The following is a 20643-nucleotide window of genomic DNA, read 5'->3' as shown; positions in this document are numbered from 1 at the left end:
CCCGGGCTGGAAGTGGTCTTTTTAGGAGACACTAAAGCATTTGAACAGGCCATCAAGCAACATTTCCTAGAAGCAAGAAAACAGCCCTGCCAGCATCGGGAATGTGAACTTGTGTTTGACTTTGGAATTCCCAACCTCTGGCAGAAAGAGAGCAAAAAGTGGGTGGGCTGACCCTCCCCCAGCTTTCTCCCAGGACCTCCAGCCTCCCGGAGCAGGGGTGAGGTGTCCACAGCTCGAGGTGAGGTGACTGATGGGCACGCGAGGCGTGGGGGGCCTCTATCCAGTCTCCGACCTCAAGCGTAACCGCGGGGGGGGGGCAGCTGGGGTGCCGGGGGGAGACCTCCCCACCAATCTGGCTCATCCTCACTTGTAAATCTCCTCCGCTTTCTCCTTGACCTTGGACTGATCTCCGTACTTCAGATCCTCACAGGCTTCCCAGAATCCCAGATTCTCCCCTGTGCGGGGGGGGGGGGGGGGGGGGAAGGGGTCGGGGGAGGGGGGAGGGTCCACGGGGACAGCCGGACAGGAGTCCAGATGGGAGGGGAAGGGAGGAAAGAAGAGAAACGGGTCAGCTGGGGTGCATCCCATCCTGGAGCAGCGACTACGGCGGGGACAAGACCACACGTCCTCTGTCCAGGGCCCCGAGAGGCTTGTTACCCCAGCGAGCACACCTACGTGCTCCAGGGGGCCACGTGCCCTGTGTGTGCAGCCCACGTGTCTGCCGGGAACCTGCGCTTTCCCCCAGGGCACACGAGTCAGAGCTCAGATGAAGCGCCAGAGGCGGTCTCGTTCCTCTTCATCCAGGAGGTCGCACACCTTGCTTGGACAAGTGACATCTGATTAGGCTGGGACGCATGCGTCTCTGCTCTGTAGGTTTTCTCCGTGAAGGGTCCTGGTGACTTTGCGCCTGGTCGATGACGCACGTGACTCCCACCTCCTTTGTGCACAGAGAGCCCGTCTCTTAGGGCTCCTCGCGGGGCGTATTCCAGCCAAAGACCCTCACGGAGACGCTGCCGAAGCAGCGATGCTGACGGGCTGGCTCTCAGGAAGGCCTGGTCACCTGAGCCGGAGAGTCTGCGCCTCTGGGCCCAGGGGGAAAGCCAGCTTCTGCCCCACCCCGTTTCCTTCCACCTTCTCTAACTGGAAGGGGGATTCTCCCAGCCCCCAGTAGTGGGAACGCCTCGGTGCGCCATCCCAGGTGGCCAGTTTTCGCCTGAGAAAATAAACGGGGTCAGTCCAGTGGGAGAGCAAGAGCTTATGTGTGCATGTGTGTGTGTGTGTACGTTGTGCGTGCACACGTGTCTGTGTATTCGCGTGTGTGCATGTGTGTGTGTGTCTGTGTGTGCATGTGGGGCAGGGGGGAGGTGAATCACACAATGCCATGGTGGGCGGAAATGGACCAGACCATCCCCTCCTCTCCATTCCCAGTATTCTCTGGAAGGCTCCCAGGTATTTTAGACTGGAAGAGTTTGCACGATCCTAAGCTAGTTGACCTCTGTCCCATAACTCCATAGAGATCCTTCCTCTTCAGCATGAAATTCAGGGTGCTCCTGGGACCGAGGTCACAAGCATGAGTAAACAGGCCAGCAGTGCTCTTAAGTGACAGCCATTGGTCTTACAGCAAGTGCCCTGTAGACCACCTTGCCCACGGCAAGACGGTTAATTGCTGAAGGGCAAAATTAAATGAGCAATTATTCACACTAGTCAAAAGGCGGAAACAACCCACACGTTCATCAGCAGATGAATGGATAAACAAAATGTGGTGCATACGTACAATGAGTATTATTCAGCCTTAAAAAGGAAGTTCTGACATAGCTACAATGTGGATGAACCTTGAAGAGAGCGTGCACCGTGAAACAAGCCAGACACAGAAGGACGATTACAGTCTGATTCCATTTATATGTGGCTCCCAGAGTCATCAAGTTCATGGAAACAGAAAGTAGAATGGTTCCCAGGAGCTGGCGGGGAGTGGAGGAGTGGGGAGTTAGTGTTTAATGGGGGTAGAGTTTCGGTTTGGGAAGATAAAAAAGTTCCGGAGACCGATGGTGATGACAGGTGCACAATGATGTTAACGTCACTGAACTCTACACTTAGAATGGTTAAAATGGTAAGTCTTGGGCTTCCCTGGTGGCGCAGTGGTTGGGAGTCTGCCTGCCGATGCAGGGGGCACGGGTTCGTGCCCCGGTCCGGGAGGATCCCACGTGCCGCGGAGCGGCTGGGTCCGTGGGCCATGGCCGCTGGGCCTGCGCGTCCGGAGCCTGTGCTCCGCAGCGGGAGAGGCCGCAGCGGTGAGAGGCCCGCGTACCGCAAAAAAAATAAATAAATAAATAAAATTAAAAAAATAAAATGGTAAGTCTTACGTTATGAATATTTTACCAGGGTAAAAAAAAAAAAAATTAAATGAGCACAGAAAAATGTCTACATGAATGTTCATAGCAGTACTACCCATAATAGCCAAAAAGTTGAAACAACCCAAATGTCCACCACCTGAGAAGTAGATAAACAAAATGTGGTATCTTCGCAGAATGGAGTATTATTTGGTCATGAAAAGGAATGAAGCATCGTTACATGCTCCAACGTGGCCGGACTTTGAAAATACTACGCTAAGTGAAAGAGGACAGAAAGCCACATATGGTATGATTCCATTCATAGGAAATGTCCAGAACAGGCAAGTCCATGAAAATAGAAAGTAAATTAGTGGTTGCCTAGGGCTGGGGGTGTGCTGGGGAGTTGGGAGCAGAGGAAGACAGAGAAATAGGGAGTGACTTCTATGGGTCAGGGGTTTCTTTTTGAGGTGGTGAAAAGGTTCTAGAGTTATATAGCGGTGATCGTTGCGCAACTCTGTGAACCTACGACACAGCACTGAACGGCACACTTTAAAAGGGCATGTGAATGATACGGCCTGTGAATTTCTAGCATGTGAAGCATATCTCAATTTTTTCAATTTTAATTAAATGAACTGATTATTTACGTGTTCTGTTCGTACCGGAAGCCTCGGGAATCTCATCCCGAGATCACCAATAGCGCTCTTTTAATAACGCAGGGAAATCTTGGGGATGGATTCTTACCAACACTAAGTAACGCCTGGGTGGGATAAGCTCAGAGTGTAGTTTGTTAGCCGACCACTAGATGGCGGCGGATCCACTTATTCACCAGTTGCTTCCGGCCTGTTCTAAAAGCAGCTCCCTTTCCCATCCAACTGCTCTGGGCTTTATCACCTCGCGGCAGTTAGGCTTGATCGGAGAAAAGCGATGTTCAAGAATCCATCTTAGCATGTGATGTGTGCATCCGGCAGTCGAACAGGCTCATGGCAAGTCCCGTGGGGTACCTTCAGGTGCACTCTCACAGGCCAGTGGGTCCTGGGGAGCCAGGCCGTGTCAAGGCTCAAATGCGATGCTCCCCACGACTGGGGACTTGGAGAGAAATAAAGGAACCCCATAAAAGTAAACTTTTCAGGGAGGGTGGTGAAGCCCATGGAACGCTCCGCCTATAGGGAAGCTGGTCCCGTTCTGGCCTTTGCTTTTCCCAGGTGTCTCCCACTGCAGTGTATCTACGAGGCTGCAGGGGCCTCCGGACGGCTGGGGTATAAAATGTGGCCCCATCCATTCCATTCACATCCTCCAAGGAAGCAGACCAGGAGCTGAGACAGTGGCTCTCGATCATGGCCGCATGTCAGAATCGCCTGGGGGGTTTTCAAGACTTCAGAGATTCCGCCCCAAACCAATTAAAAAGGAACCTCTGGGGATGGGATCCAGGTGAACTGCACGGGCGGCCACGGCAGAGGAGCCCTGAGCTGAAGAGAACCAGGTACATGGCGGCAGCAGACCCGGGAGCTCGGGGGTGGGAGACCCAGGGATCAGGGCGAGCCAGTGAGGGCAGCCAGAGGGGGTGGAGCCTTGGAAACCTGAGTCGTGTCCACGTGGATTCTGTGAGCAAAGCGATTCCCCCGACTGCGGGGCCCCCGGGAGCCAGTGGAGAGACCGGGTCCAGGATGGAGTCGGCCCACGCAGAGCTATGCAAACACCTGCCGAGCGACCTCGGAGCCCCAGGCTGGACATTCAGGAGTATTTCTAAAAGCAAATGTTTTATTTAAAAAACTCAGAGACCCACCACTGAATTCTTTCTTGAGAAAGTACTGGAAGCTCTGTCGACCCTTGGGGTCTCGGATCAGCTCGCTGAAGTTGAAAGCCCATCGTTCCACCCGCATCCTGGTTGGGAATTCCACCCTGCAAGGACCACAGTTTGTAAATGCTCCGGATACTCAGGCCGCACCCAGGGGGCCTGCGTGCGGCGAGGGGGCTTCAGCCCCTGCTAACCTCCGCGAGTCCCCCGGCCCAGGGCGCGACCCAACCCTCCCCTCCTCCGTACCCGCACAAACAAGCCGAGTAACCCCTTGCTTGGAAAATGCAGCCTCGGACACATCCCCTGGGCCTCGTCTCAGGATTTGGCCTCCCCAGCGGGGGGAAGGAGGCCCCCAGCAGAGAGCCTCACGCTAACCCTTCAGGGCAGAGGGACATGCACGCCTCCTCGAAGGCCTGTGGAGACCAGGGGGCCAGCCTGCCACACCTGACCAGAGAGAATCCCAGAACGGCCCCGGTGATGGGTGCTGCGGCCACGGCCACCCCCTCCACACCCCTTTCCCACGGGAACATCTGGTGACCCTTCCTGCCCTGCTTCAGGCCCCGTGCCTCCAGGCAGACACCCCACAGGCCCTGCCGGCCGTGCACCCTCTCCCAGAGCCTCCCCTACGACGCCAGGCCCACTCCACCGCCGCTCATTCTGAACACGCTTCGATCTCAGGAAGGACACGCGAGCCCAGCTAACACTAGCTAGCGAGCCCAGCTAGTGTGGGTCTCACGGTCTAGAAAATCCAGAAAACTGTTGGCTTTTCTCCTATTCCTTATGGAATTCTCCGTAACCCAACACAGCCCCTGGGAAACAGAGGTTCCCAAGTCCCAGACACCACGTTGTCCACTGGTGCAACAGCTGAGACCGTGACTGGGTACAAGTGATGTCTGTGGGATCTCGAGTCGGTCAGGCGAGCTCACGCTTCCCTAACGTCAGCGTGGAAACAATAAGGATCCCGGAATAACAGCTACCACTTACGGAGTCACCATCTGTGACGCACTGTGCTTTACACACACACCCATCGCTGGGTCCCTAAGGGAACACGGCCAGCTGGATAGCACTTCCAAGACGACGGAGGCTCAGAGAGGGTAAACCCTTGCCCGGGCCCACACAGTAAGAAGCAGGGCCCGGCATCAAACGGGTATGCCAAGTTCAGCGGACAGCAGAACCCCCTGGGAGACTCATTAAAACACGGGCTGCTGGGCGCCACCCCCCAACTTCCTGACTCAGGCTCGGGTGCGGCCCCAGAGCTTGCATCTCCCACGAGCGCCTGGAGGACGTTGATGCGGCCAGCCCATGGCCAACCCTGGGAGCGGACGCTCCGAGCCGGTCTTGTGAACCCTCGCGGCTCACTGAAATCAGTGGGCTACTGGGGCTCAGGAGGCAAGCCAGCCAATTAACCAGAGGCTTTGGAGATAAGGGCTGGGTACTGGGTTTCTGTCTGCTATGTTCTGTTTGTTTGGCCGCACTGCACGGCAATGTGGGATCTTAGTTCCCAGACCAAGGTTTGAACCCGCGTCCCCAGCACTGGAAGCGTGGAGTCTTTACCACTGGACCACCAGGAAAGTCCCTGTTTTTGTTTTTTTTTAAGCTTCCCAGGTAATGTTGATATCGTTCTAAAATCTAAACCATTAGGAAGAAGGCCGCCCGCTTTTGGGGGGTGGGGCTCATCTGGCATCCGCCCAGCACCCTCTGAGCAAGGGCTCCTACATAAGCATCACCTCTTTTCTTCACCAGCAAATCTCTACCTCGAGCTTCCATACTCTCCATTGCACGTAGCCTCCGGCAGCACCCACGCCTCCTTCCCAAACCCTCTCAGGACGGTCCCTGTCCTGGCCAGGGGGCCCTGCCTTTTCCCCCACAAGAGCCGACTTCTGCACGTCCTTGTGCACAGGGAGGTGCAGCCTGCCTCTTCCTGATAACTGCGCGAGAGACACAAGCTCCAGAAAACCGTCCTAATAACTAGAGGCCCCGGAAGACTCCCCAGAAGATGGTTCTAGAGTCTTGGGCTCTGCGGTTGACCCCCGACTCCCGCTGAGCATCCTCCTTCACCTGTCCGCTGCCCATAGCAGGCCACGCGGAGGGGTGAAAGGCCTCCGCTGCTACGCCTGCTCACCTGGCCGGATCTGTGCCACCTGGGTGATCCTCGTGCCTTAGGTGGTGATGGCCTTGGCGTTGACCCCGCTGGGCATGCACCTGACGCTCTCTGTTCTTCCAGCCCCCCCCACCCCACATGCTCCTTCCAGCCCCTTCTGCCCCTCCTGCTCCAGCTTTCCCTGAGCTGTCCCCCTCTTCTTGCCCCCTATGTTAGCTTGGGCTTTTCCCCCCTGCATCTTGGCCTCTGCCCCCTCTTCCAGACGACAGATTTATGCAGGCACAGGTAGCAGCAACAACTGTTCAAATTTCATAAACAGCAGAGGAGTGAGTGGTGTAATCCCTAAGGCAGCTTTAGGGCTCTGCCTTCCAGGAACTTATTTTTACTCTAGTCAGAAGTCAAAAGTGCGAAGCCATGAAGGTGATTGTTTTCTTTTCAAAAATGATCTATGGGCTTCCCTGGTGGCGCAGTGGTTGAGAGTCCGCCTGCCGATGCAGGGGACGCGGGTTCGTGCCCCGGTCCAGGAAGATCCCACGTGCCGCGGAGCGGCTGGGCCCGTGAGCCATGGCCGCTGAGCCTGCGCGTCCGGAGCCTGTGCTCCGCAGCGGGAGAGGCCACAACAGTGAGAGGCCCACGTACCACAAAAAAAACGATCTATGTATTGTTAAAGCAGAGTTACCACTTGACCCAGCAGTTCCATACTCCAGAGAAATGCAAAACATATGTCCACATAAAAACTAGCACACGAATGTTCACAGCAGCGTTATTCCCAATCGCTAAATGGCAGAGACAAGCCAAATGTCCGTCAGCTGATGGACGGATAAACGAGATGTGGCGCGTGCGTGTACATTAATATTTTTCAGCCGTAACTCGGGATTGAGTATGAATACCTGCTTCAGCATGGATAAACTTTGAAGGCATTATGCTAAGTGAAAAAAGCTAATCACAAAAGACCACAGATTGTGTGATTCCGTTGATGGGAATGTCCATAATAGGCAACCTGTAGAGACAGAAGGTTTAGCGGTTGCCTAGGACTGGAGGGTTTGGGGGGAGGGGGATTTGGAGGGTAATAGCTAAAGGGTAGGGGGTTCCTATTTGGGTGATGAAAATATTTTAAAATTGTGGTGATGGCTGTAGAATTCTATGAATATAGTAAAAACCGTTGGACTGTACACTTCAAGTGGGTGAATTATACGGTGTGTGAATTCTAACTCAAAAAGTTACTTTTAAAAGGACCCCGATATCTCGAATACATACAGTTTGGCATTTAAATCCCAGAACTGGGTGTCATCCGTGACCCAAGGATTGCTAGGAAGGCAGCCCGACATGATGGCGTCGTTGGACGAAAACTGCTCACTGTACTTGACGATCCTGAAAAGCAAACGGAAAGCGATTCCCTAGAAGTTCAACACCCCAGAGACCAAATCAACACTCAGGTTGACCGACCAGCCTGCCCTCCTTCAACTTGACGGATTTAGTTACATGCTTGTTACTGTCTTCTTAGAAAAACGCTCTAACAGCCCTCGGGATTGGCAGGTGTTGAACAAGACCTGTCCTATTCTAGTTGTGAAATGAAACCTCACCAAGACCTTTCCTATTCTAGTTGTGAAGTGAAACATCGTCTCCCAGACCAGTTCTTTGTGACTCCTCCGTACGTAGTTCATTAAAATACAGCCTCTTTACGTCGGATCATGAGTTTTCAAAATGCAAAGCTGGCTCTTTGCACGTGTTCAAACAGGTGTCTTGGCGCCATCTTGGGAGCACAAGGTCGCCACGGACTCGGTGAGATTCTGTCGTGCCACCCTGGGGTCCACCCTTGGTCAAATAATGCCTGCATTTGGGAACTCAGACCCAGTATTCACAGCCGTGGTCTCACTGAGACAAACGTGGGCAAGAGCTAATTCCTCCTGGTCGGGTTAGACCTTCTGAGTCAACACGTGTCCTGGTATCTGGCAGTTTGGAAAAAACCTGGCATGCCTTCACCCTACAGGTGGGGATTGCATCCGTAGTATACACGAAAGGCACCTGCCACGAAGTCTGCCCACAGCCATGAGCGTTTGATAGAGCAGGACCATGCCCGAGAGACACACCAGAGCTCTCGGTTTACAGTTCCGTGCGGAACTCAAGCCCCTGGGCTCCATTTCCCCCACGACCTTCTTATTCTTATCAGACCTTTACAGTGGAGCAGCTGAAGGGAAGGGGAGAAAATGCATCCACAGGTCCAAACACTATAATGATGTCAAAATTATGGTAATGAGGCTCTGAGACAAACAAAAATTGGAAAGTGGGCCTACGAGGTATCCAGTGTAGCCTCTGAACCGCCTCTAATGGACTTTCTGTTTGGTTCCATGAAACTGGGTTTCTGGAACATCAGAGCAGATGGGTCTGGCTTTATCACAGAACAATAAGCATCATTAGAATCCAAAGTGAGCGCCCACTGAGTACCCGCGTGCAGACCCATCTGACTCAGCAGCCACAGACAGAAGTCACTGCAAAAGGTGGGTGAGGTCAGGGCACGTATTTTCGGGCAGGTGGTAGTTTTGCAAACTACGGGCTTGGGAGGATGTCAAAAAATATTCGGAGATTTTGACAAGAGCCTAACCCTAACCGCACTGGAAGAAAGGCACTGGACAAAACACAGTATCTCCCACCCCGATCGGTACCTGTGGGCAGAATAAATGACTAGTCATGTCGTGTGTCCCCAGAGATCATCCAAGTCCATTTTCAAGTGTGCAGAAAAATTGCAGAGCTAGAAAGGTGCGCCTCCAAGGGATTCCACATTTTGAAAGGGTAATCGCTTACATTTGGGGGGCACTAAACCTTTTCATGTCTTCCAAACAATGCCCTCTGGGAGACTGGATCCAAGTAGCCTGAACGTTCAAGAATCCGACATAAATTTCCAGTTTCTCCCAACGGGATTTTAACTCAAACATTAACAACGGATACTTCTCAGTACATTGAACACAGAATCCAGCCGGTGAACTTCTGACTCTTCCCACTTTCCCATCCACACAGACAGGCTTGTCTAGGGCCTCAGCCAACCCTGATTTGGCCTAGCCCGAGACCTGAACACTAGCACTGAGCGAAGAACCAGGAACTAAACCCCTAAGAGACTGCTTTTGTCCCCGTGAGTCCTTCAGGTTCTTACGTCAACCTATGACTCGTCAAGTTCACCTTGAAGCAGTCCCCCTCCTAACTATTGTGCAAACCCCACCAAGACCAGCAAAGCAGGGACGTACCCGCCAAGGGACACGGAAGACTTCACCGTGGACCTCAGTAAGGCCTGTCGGTAATACATGATCTGGAAGAGAAACAGTTGTTAGATGTCCAACTGCCCCACGGGGGTGTCGCCAACGCCGACACGTACGTATGGCTCCAGACCAGAAGCCATGTCCCCATCAAAGCACCCCATTCCGTTCCCTCAAGCCGGCCACCCCGGGACCAGCAGGGCTCAGGTCTGCAGCAGACGGGTGGCCCCCAACTCCAAATGAGGAGCCTCCTTCACTCATCTCATCGTGTGTTAGTCTCGGAAAAGGCACCAACTGGGAAAAAAAAAAGTTCTAAGGTGCGTTAAAGTGAGACATGGGATAGACACAGAAGCTTAGCTTTTCCCCCAAATGCCTCTGACTCACAGAAGCAGATCTAACTAACCTCACGGCCAACCCTTCCCAGGGCTCTCTGTCTTGCAGCCCGGATACAAGATTTGCCAACACAGGTCGCTTGTCACCCTGGACAGATGCTGAGCGGCCCTGTCACTGTAGCAGCAGGGACCAGGGTGGAGGCATCCGCTCCACGCCCCCCAGTTCTGTGCCGTCGGAGGGCATCTCGCACCCTGAGCCTCAGCGGCAGCCCCAGCCAGATCTTACATGAGATGCTTTGGCTTCTGTGCCGTCCGTTAATTGGGAAACGGCTGTTTGAACGTTACACATGGTTTTCATTTCATCACTGAGTGCAGAGCATGAAGCCAAAGCACATATGATTTGTAAGAGGATTAAAAATCAGATTCCCTTGAAACTGGGAGACTAATTACCTCTTTTCTGACAGAAACCACTGTTTGTTTCTGTAAAAGAAAGAAGCAAAAACCATTAAACAGATGTCATGAAATCATTACAGTCCAATTACCCATTTGAAAAACAAAAACCCTTCCCCAAGAGAAAACTGCCCGTCTCTTTTGACTTAAAGGATAGAATTTCCCCATCACCAGCCCTTCCACCCTATTCTACACAACTTCTAGAGAATAAGACCGGCTACGAGGTTTGCTGAGGGAAGGGGATGCTTTACCACTGTAACTTTATCCCACTCTCCAAAAGCCAAGATGAGTTCAAGACTCGGGATTGCTCCCAACCCAGCGTAGCGCCTACAGAACGTCTGAAATGGAACGGGGGGGCGGGGGGGAGAAACTAGCGACTTGACCAATACCATATGTTGCGGGAGGAAAGCCACGCTGTCAAAAACAAAGCACACAATTAAAAGACTCAAGAGAAGCCTCCGCTGCAAGCTGAGTCCAAGAGCTGAGCTGTGACATGGAAGAGCTCACATCGGGCCCTGTCCTCTCTGAAGCCGCTGAAGCAAGTTTGCGTCCCCTCTCTGGACTTTTCGAGTCATAACTGAGGAAGGATGGCTCCAAGAGGGGCGCCATGTTTAGGGTCTTGGAAGCTCCTGGAAACCATTCAGACCCGTCTCCTACTAAACTCTCCTACCATCTGACATGCTTCCCCGGTACCACTTGTCTGCCCCACGCAAATCTTGGAGGCTGGGCATGGTGGGTGATGCCAATTCAGTATTCCTAGGTCTGGTCCAGGGGCTGCCTGGAGCTGACTCTTACACTTCAAGCTGAGCATCTAATTGCTGGCTGCTAAAACCCGTGCTGCTGAGTGCAGCCAGGTTTGCGCTTGAAATAGAGTCAGAAGTCCAAGGAGGACACGATCTCCCTCAGCCAGTTAGTAAAGTAAGTACTGGCCCAGAACCCATTAGCGAGGAAGGAAGGAAGGTCTGAGCTGGAACGTCATGCGCAAGTCTCTCCTTTCTAATCCACGCTGGGTTTCATTTTGCATCATTAGATTGTTTTTATGGGCTTGCTTTTCGCAGGAAATCCTTCTTCCTGGGTGGGGTAGGGAGAGTTAACTCAGAAAGGTAATGCTCAGGTAGGCCTCTCTAATCTGCCACCCCTTCCCAAACTTCCTTCTTCATAGCACTGATCACAAGTATAATTAGATATTTGTTTGTGTGACTCTTTGTTTAATCTATGTATCACCCATTAAGCACCATTAAGAGCAGGAAGACCATGTTTGTCTTCCTGAGCATAATGTATGGCACAGAGTAGATGCTCATTAAATGTCACACAAATGATGACTGCAGTGTGCTTGGAGGCCTAGAAAAATGGAGATGTATTTTAAGGTTAACAGAATAATTTTCCACTTAAAAAATTGAGAACCCTCCCCAAATATTTTGGCAATCACACTGATTATCTGTTCCAATTCTCTAACAGCCCTAACATAGGGCTGTTTTAGAAGACACATGTTTCAGGTAGAAAAGAACCCTGGGGTCAGAGTAGGGGAGCTGGACTTTTGTGTAACAATAACCACCAAGCAATAGTACAAAGCAATTTACACCTCTCTGAGCCCTTACAGAGTTTGAGGGAGAAAGGTTTTATTTTTCTGATTTTCAGCTGAGGAAACCAAGGCCCTGAGATCTCCTGGTCAGTAACCGGCTGAGGCAGGATTCAAACCCAGATCTGCCCTTTGCAAAGCCAAGGAGTGATCCAGGAAAGACAGAAAATGATCTGCTCTCTTCACCAATGCCTTCCTCCTTGCCCTGAAGCTGAGGATACCGCCGAAGGAAATGTCTTCTCTGTCCGGCCATTTAGTTTAAAATTAAAACAAAACAGAGTGCCAGGGCCCCAATCACAAGAGGAAGCACACACACAGAAGACACTCTGTAAGTAACACTGGTGATGGTAAAACACACTCCCAGCTAGAAGGGAAATAAGATCTGGGGACCTGAAGCACAGCACAGTGACTACAATTAACGATACTTGTGAGTTGGTCAGAAAGTAGAGCTTAACCGTTATCACCACAAAAATCGCAATTACGTCAGGGGGTGGAGGTGTTACCTCACCTTATTGGCGGTCACCATCCTGCAATATCTACATGCATCCAGTCACACACTGTACACCTGAAACCTACATGTGTTTTGTGCCAATGATACTTCCGTGAAGCTGGAGTCCGGAAACACGAGCGCTGGTATAAAGACGGCGACTGTACTATAAAGCAGGTACCACCGTAAACACCCTCCTTTGAAGCGACCAGGCCCCAGGATGAGCCGTCCTGTGGGCCACTGGCCTCTGGCCTCGGGGACCCTGCGTGGACGAACACAGACAAGACAGGCAGACTCTCGGCCTGTCCGATGGTCTCTGGGCTCCCCGGGGAGCTGTCCTTGCAAACCGGTCGCCAGCACCCCCATTTCTAGTCCACTTAGCGTGGTCTGACTTTGGTTTAATACCTTTATTTCTGGGGTCATTATCTCAAGCTTCAGGGTTTTAAAATTTTTATATTTTAATTCCCTTCTGGACTTTGCTGTCCCTTTAGGGCTCTGTGTCGAAGGTGTGGTTTGCTGTGGGTTTTCTTGAGTCCCCAAATTACCAGCTATCTCCTGGGAATCAGACTGCAGTGGATTTGATTGAGTCTAAGAGTTTGCCCACCTCCACCCTGGATTGTCCGTGTGGATTTCAGCATTTCTAAAAACAGCCGTCCAGGGACTTCCCTGGTAGTGCGGTGGTTAAGACTCCGCACTCCCAATGAAGGGGGCCTGGGTTCGATCCCTGGTCAGGGAACTAGATCCCACATGCATGCCTCAACTAAGAGTTCGCATGCTACAACTAAGGAGCCCGCGAGCCATGACTAAGGAGCCCACCTGCCACAACTAAAGACCCAATGCAACCAAATAAATACCAAAAAAAAAAAAAAAAGCTGTACATAGGATCTGCCTCCTGTGGATTGACATATAGGGTATCTCTGTGTTTTTAGGAGTGCACGTGTATCCGGGAAGTGAGGGAGAGGGTTCCGGACTTTTCTGAAAGACGGAGAGAGAATTTGATGGGGTGGGAGTTGTTATAAGAAAGAGTATCGACTTTGGGGTCAGAGAGGTCAAAATCCCTGTTCTGTCACTAATTGGTGACCTGACTTTGGATGACATATTTGGCATCTCAAAGCCTCTGTTTTCTCATTCGTAAAAGGGAAGAGAAAAGGGGGGATCAAATGACAGAATCCTTAAGTGACTGGCATAAGGCGGGGACTCAATGTACCCTGGCTACTGATCAGGGTTCAGATCCTGCTGCTGAGAAGATTCAGGGTATGGCATTAGCCCCAATTACGAGATAAAATACAGGATGCCCAGGCAATACTGGGGACGTATTCACGCCAACAAAGTTATTCGCTGCTTATGTGAAATTTAAATTTAACTGGGCATCCTGTATCTTACTTGCTAAACCTCACAACCTACTTTCAATATGATTATCACCTAGCCAAAGGCCATAAGAAACATTAACGTGCAGTTATTAAAAAATACACGGGCTTCCCTGGTGGCGCAGTGGTTGGGAGTCCGCCTGCCGATGCAGGGGACACGGGTTCGTGCCCCGGTCCGGGAAGATCCCACGTGCCGCGGAGCGGCTGGGCCCGTGAGCCATGGCCGCTGAGCCTGCGCGTCCGGAGCCTGTGCTCCGCAACGGGAGAGGTCACAGCAGTGGGAGGTCCACGTACCGCAAAAAAAAAAAAAAAAATACACACACACACACACACACACACACACATTGGTCGCGCCGTGGAAGGACGCACAACCCTGGCTTTCTCGGCAGCTGGTCCACCTGGGATGAACTCACTTCTTTATCCTTCATCCCAGTGACAGGTGTCGCTACAGCAGGAACACTCGCCTAAGGGACTGTCAAATACTCTGCAGTCTTGGGGTTCTGCCTTCGGACTTTTCACTCGCAGAGCTGCCCACATAGGGACGCATCCAGATCTTGTTTACACAGCTCTGCAGCCAGCTTGCCGGCCCTGAAACCCAGATGCAGGCTGCAGACGACTGTCACAGGGCAGGAGGGCTCAAGGCCGTGCCCTGGAAGACCCTGGGGTGACAGTGGACAGTGGCGCGGGAGCCCCAGACAGGGCTGGGCAGGGACCCTGGGGTCAGGCAGCCAGGCGGGAATCTGTGCAAACAGGGCTGAGAGCCCAGCAAGCCATGGAGTGAAACACAAGGCGGGGAGAACCACAGGGAACCGGGGAACACAGGCCTGGAGAGCAGAGAACGGGTCAAAGGCCAGAAACCAGGAAATCCGGGAACGGAGGCCGTTAACGCAAAGCAGACACAGGAAAGAGATGGGGGCAGCCGGCTGGCCAAGGAGCCGAGAATCCGAGGCTGTGAGCCTCCGAACGAGGTCTGTCCTGCCATGTCCTTCCCGATCAGGCTGGGGCGGGGGGGTGACCACACAGCTTCCAGGGCCCAAGGCAAGATGAAAACGCCCGGCCCCTGGTCCGAAAAAGTAGTAAGAATTCTAAGACAGCAGAACATCAAGGCAGGTGCGGGGCTGCTGAGCGTGGAGCTGGGGGCCTGAGCACAGGCCGTCTGCTCCTGAAAGGGGCCCTGGGTGCAGGACCGAAGGGTGTGGTCGGGGAGCAGAGGTGGTACCCGGAGGACCTAAATGTCCCCGGGGCTGGCCCAGCCTGGGCAAACGGCTCAATCTGTCTGTTTCCGTTTTGTCCTCTGAAAAAGGGAACTTATATAAGCCTCACTTCCCAAGCTGCTGGAAGAAGGTAATAAAATCCAGCAAAGCTTCTAGAAGCTGCGTGACGGACATCAGGGCCCGTCAGCAGGACACGGAGTGGGCTCAGGGGCCCGTCCGCTGGGGCGCAAACCCCAGCCTCACCGTCTCCGAGACGTGTGACTCGGGTACGTTGCCTGGTCCCTCGGCCTGTCTCAACTGTGGAGCAGAGATGCTGAAGCTTCTGCCTCGTGAGCTGCTGAACCTGCACAGAGCCCCGACCGGGGGGAAGCGGCCGGCCCCGCGGCCGGCACACAGGGAGCTGTGGGCAAGCCTCAGCCCTGCCCCTGCCACCACCGGTCACGCAGGAGCCCCAGGAAGACAGCCGTGTGTCCCCAGCTGGGGGACTACATGGCGGGAGGGGTTATTGCTCACGGAGGGCTCCAGGCGGGGGCTCTGCAGAGCACAGTACTTAATACTGGACGCACCAGGCAGGGGTGTGGACACTGGCGTGTGCCTGCCTCCCCCCACCCCCAGCCAGGGCAGCAGGATGAGAAGAGACAAGGACAAGAAGGAGACTGGCGAGGGACAGTCCCCCAAGCAGGGTCGAGGGCCTCCAGACCCCATAAACGCTCTCTGGCAGCAGGGAGACAGTTGTAATGACAGTGAAAGCTGCAGTGTACACGTCGGATCCCGTTCTAGACACTTCACATAAATGACCTCGCTGAGGCCCCTGAGGAAGGAACTACTCTTATTCCCATTTTATAGATGAGGAAACTGAGACCTTGAGCTCAAGAGCTTGTCCAAGGTCACAGCTCCAGGGGGTGGCGGAGCTGTAGTCACTCTGGTGTCAGAGCTCCCTCGAGCACACGGCACTGGCCCTCGTCACAAAACGACCCTGGTGACCCTGTCGGGGTCAGGGAGGGAGGGCCGGCCCCGGGCACTGCTGCCCACAGCAGGCTGGGGCCCGGCCACCACTCAGCCCCTCCCTGCAGGGCCAAATCCTCTGATAACGGGAAGGTGGCCCCCCACCTCCAGGCATCAGGACTGAGAGAGGACACGCTCCCTGTGTGTCACCCTGACTCTGGCTGGCTCCTCCCAGGGCTGGGTGCCCCAGCGGCCAGTGGCCATCAGCTTGAGGAAGTGGGTCACCCAGGGTCGTGGACACCTGCCAACCCCACAGCCTCCTTCCTGTGCTCGATGGTGTTTGTGGCTCTTGGATCATTTTCCCCTGTTTAAGGAAAAAGAGATCTTTTCACGAATTTACGAATTCTCGGAAATGGGTCATCTCTTCAAAGCGGCACCGAGATCTTCTCTGAACGAGGCAGCATCCGACGCCTCTGCACCCCCAAGGCCTCCTGGACACACGCCCCGTCCTCCGGACCCTCTCCTCTCAGGCCAGATAAACAGGGGACACTGGGTCCCACTGTGGGGAGGGTCACACAGGTAAAGCCCAGCCCCTAACAGCTGGCTGTGACCCACGCTGGCCGAGGGGAGGACGGAGGGGCCCCGTGCGCACGAGGATTACGGTTCTTTGTTCTTCTTAATGCACCAGGGCAGCCAGAGTGCAGACAGGAGAGAGAGAGCTGGTGGGAGAGAGACACAGAAGGCACAGAGTAAACAGCAGTGACAGCGCCCCGGACACACAGTGCCGCGGCCGCAGCCTCACCCCCCGCCCCTGCGCAGACTCCGGGCTGAGAGCATCTCGGCCCCGAGCCTGCCCGCCAGGGAGCCTGGATACACTTCCTCAGCGGCGGGGCCTGGCGCCCTCCTGCGAAGGCACCCCAGATAGTGCCCGAGAGGAAGCAGCTCACTCAGCATCTGCGCTGTCCTGCCAGGGCTGAAGCTAGAGATCCCGCCCCACGCACACGCGCACAGGCGCACACACGTGCACAGGCGCACACACGTGCACAGGCGCACACACAGACACATGCACACAACGCACAGACACACACAGACGCGCACACGACACATGCACACACGCACACAGACGCATACACATACATACACACACACACAGACGTGCACACACAGACACACACAGACACACAGACATACACACACAGACGCGCACACGACACATGCACACACGTACACAGACGCATACACATACATACATACACACACAGACGTGCACAGACACATACACACAGACACACACACACACACAGACACACAGACATACACACACAGACGCGCACAGACACATACACACAGACACACACGTACACAGACACATACATACACACACACACACACACAGACACACAGACATACACACACAGACGCGCACAGACACATACACACAGACACACACGTACACAAACAGACACATACATACACACACACACAGACACAGACACACACATATACACACAGACACATACATACACACACATATACACAGACACATACAAATACAGACACATACATATACACACATACACACATACGCACGCAGACACACAGACACATACAGAGACACAGACACACACATATACACACAGATACACATACACACACATATACACAGACACACACACACACACACACAGCAGCGCCTGGTCCGAGCGAGCGATGGGCCTTCCCCCTCCCCCCTCCCCCCCGCCACACCACAGAGGTTTCCACAGCTGCCTGATTCCTAATAACTGCAAATCTCCCAGCCGGGTTCAGTATTTTCCTTGATGACTCTGTTTCCTTGGTAACCGAGCCTGACAAGGCCCTGGCAATGATCTGTTATCTGACGAGAGGAACGTAGGAAAGGCCGCTGAAGGCTGACAGTGCCAAGCGTGCATCAAAGGAAGGGTGACTGAATTACGGATGAGGGTCCCAGCAACGGCCCCGGGGGATGCCCTCTGGGGACGCGACGTCCCCTCCAGGGGGACTCCAGCCGAAGCCTCCAGCCCACACACTGGGGGGGTCCCCAAAGCCATCCTGAGTTCCAGGTCCCGGTGGGCAGCACACACGAGTCAGAGCCTCCGGGCCAGCTTTGGCCTGCGCCCTCCTCTTGCCCCTCGACGTCCTTCCTCCTCCTTTCCGGGCTCACCCCCCCGGCTCCCGCCCAGGGCTTCAGGCACTGGCTCACGGATGACACACTAGGCTAACAAGGCCCCTGACCCCTTGCTGCCCAAAGACAACGGTAGACAGAAAGCAAGGAAACCACCTACCGCCAGTTTACGTGGGCTTAGGCTGGTTTACTGGCATCTGTGGTTCTCAGCCCCGCCGGGGGGCACCGGACAAAGTTTGGAGACAGTTTTGATAGTTGGGACTGAGGGGCAGGCAGGGAAAGGCTCGGAGCTACTGGCTTCCAGGGGGTTCAGGCCAGAGATGCTGCTGAACACTCCACAATGCACAGGACAGCCCCCAGAGCACGGTCTGGCCCCGAGTAACAGTGCTATGGTCGGGAAACCCTAACCGGGATGCCCACTCTTTCAGCAGCTTCTGCACCAGCTTTCTTTAAATAAAAACCCATCTTAGGAAATCTGCCATCCATCATCAATGGTGGCCTACTGGGGGGAAAGGGTCCTTTTAAAATAAAAAGCACAGGAGAATCTTTGCAAAGATCCCACCCAACGAGATGCAAAAGGAAGTGGGACAGTACAGGTCCTGTCACGCGGATTAAGGTTTAAACCCAAAGTTGATTCAAGGGTTGTGAGCCTGGGGCCTATAGACTTCGGGGCGGGGGAGGGGGGACTGGCAGAAATTGTGTTTGAAATGCCTGTCTGCACACCCCTGGGTGAAATGGGTTCATAACTTTCATCGGGTTTTCAAAGGGGGAAGTGACTCAGAAAAGTCTGAAAGCCAGCCATCTAGATCCCATTGGCTCTGACCTGCACGCTGCCGACTCCGGTCTCTCTTGACCAGAACCCCTGCCATGGCCTCCCTGCTCTGACACCACACAGCCCATAGGCCTCCCCTCTCTGGCAGTCTCAAAGGGGAGGTACCAGTGCCCCACAGACACAAACAGACAACAGACATGTGGACACCCTCCCAGCCTGAGACCCTGGCCTAGGCCCCGCCCAGCGTACGCAGCAGAGACCTACCTGTTTTACCTGAACTTCACTTGGATCGGTCACTCGGTCCAGGCCATAGTCCAGCACGTCGTTCATTCCCGGCTGAGTGGGGAAACAAAAAGAAAAACGACATAAGAACCGCTGCTGGGAGAGTCTCCGGTTTCTGACTAACTCTGGACCTTGGTCAAGCCGCCGATCGTGAGGCCAAGCTGAGGGTCGTGGCCCAGCCTGTGGGGAGCTGCAGGGGTGTGCACGACTCTCCAGGCGAGCTGGTGAGTTTCATGGGGCTGTTCCACCACCACAGCATCCCCAGAACCTAAAACAGAGGGATGGGGAGAGGGATGGAGGGAGGGAGGATGGATGGATGGAGGGAGGGTGGGTAGGTGATGGATGGATGGATGGATGGATGGATGGAGGGAGGGAGGGAGGGAGGGTGGGTAGGTGGATGGATGGATGGATGGATGGATGGGTGGGTAGGTGGACGGATGGATGGATGGATAAGTGATGGATGGATGGAGGGAGGGTGGGTAGGTGGACGGATGGATGGATGGATAAGTGATGGATGGATGGATGGAGGGTGGGTAGGTGGACGGATGGATGGATGGATGGAGGGAGGGAGGGAGGGTAGGTGGACGGATGGATAGATGGATAAGTGATGGATGGATGGATGGAGGGTGGGTAGGTGGACGGATGGATAGATGGATAAGTGATGGATGGATGGATGGATGGATGGAGGGAGGGAGGGAGGGAGGAAGGGTGGGTAGGTGGACGGATGGATAGATGGATAAGTGATGGAGGGTGGGTAGGTGGACGGATGGATGGATGGATGGAGGGAGGGAGGGAGGGTGGGTAGGTGGACGGATGGATGGATGGATAAGTGATGGATGGATGGATGGATGGATGGATGGGTGGATGAGGGGTGGGTAGGTGATGGATGGATGGATGGAGGGAGGGAGGGAGGAAGAGTGGGTAGGTGGACGGATGGATGGATGGATAAGTGATGGATGGATGGATGGATGGAGAGTGGGTAGGTGATGGATGGATGGATGGATGGATGGAGGGAGGGAGGGTGGGTAGGTGGACGGATGGATGGATGGATAAGTGATGGATGGATAAGTGATGGATGGATAGATGGGTGGATGAGGGGTGGGTAGGTGGATGGATGGATGGATGGATGGGTGGATGAGGGGTGGGTAGGTGGATGGATGGATGGAGGGTGAGTGCACAGATGGATAAACAACCTGCAAACTCAATCAGAGTTCACTGGGATTGGCACGTGGGACTCCCGACTCCCTTCCCGCTCTACAGTTCATTGTGTTGCAGAGTCCAGGCTTCCGTCAGGCACCCAGAGGTTCCAATCCCGGTCCTGCCGCTTCCCAGCTGGGAGGAAGGTCTTGGCAACTACTCTCCTCGCCGCCCTTCCCACCCTGGGAACCGCGGACGATCCCTCCTGCCTGTCGGGTTCTCGTGAGGGCTTAGCACACGATGGAGTACGAAGCTGTCAGCAGGGCGTCACCGTTACCAAGCAACGGCCGTGTGCATCGTAAGGGCGCGTGTGTGAACACCTGGCCCAAAGCTGGCCTCAGTGTGCCTGTCTCCATCCGGCCTCCCCAGCCAGCCCCGCTCGGTCTCTCAGCCCCTCGAGGCCAGCG

The 20643-nt window shown here is 54.2% G+C and overlaps 1 protein-coding gene across 1 annotated transcript in view; it reads right to left on the bottom strand.

Moving 5' to 3' along the window:
• Positions 1 to 20643, bottom strand: part of RGS9 (regulator of G protein signaling 9) — a 65994-nt gene that overhangs the window by 15435 nt on the left and 29916 nt on the right. The window contains exons 10-15 of the mRNA XM_079904708.1: positions 19022 to 19093; positions 10254 to 10283; positions 9463 to 9524; positions 7481 to 7594; positions 4111 to 4226; positions 368 to 455 (exon numbers count right to left, since the gene is read on the bottom strand). Of these exons, the coding sequence (XP_079760834.1) occupies positions 368 to 455; positions 4111 to 4226; positions 7481 to 7594; positions 9463 to 9524; positions 10254 to 10283; positions 19022 to 19093 (482 nt within the window). The remainder of the gene's footprint in view (positions 1 to 367; positions 456 to 4110; positions 4227 to 7480; positions 7595 to 9462; positions 9525 to 10253; positions 10284 to 19021; positions 19094 to 20643) is intronic.

Source organism: Stenella coeruleoalba (assembly GCF_951394435.1).
Source record: "Stenella coeruleoalba genome assembly, chromosome: 19".
Taxonomy (NCBI): Eukaryota; Metazoa; Chordata; class Mammalia; order Artiodactyla; family Delphinidae; genus Stenella; species Stenella coeruleoalba.
This window is presented reverse-complemented; position numbering and strand designations above follow the sequence as displayed.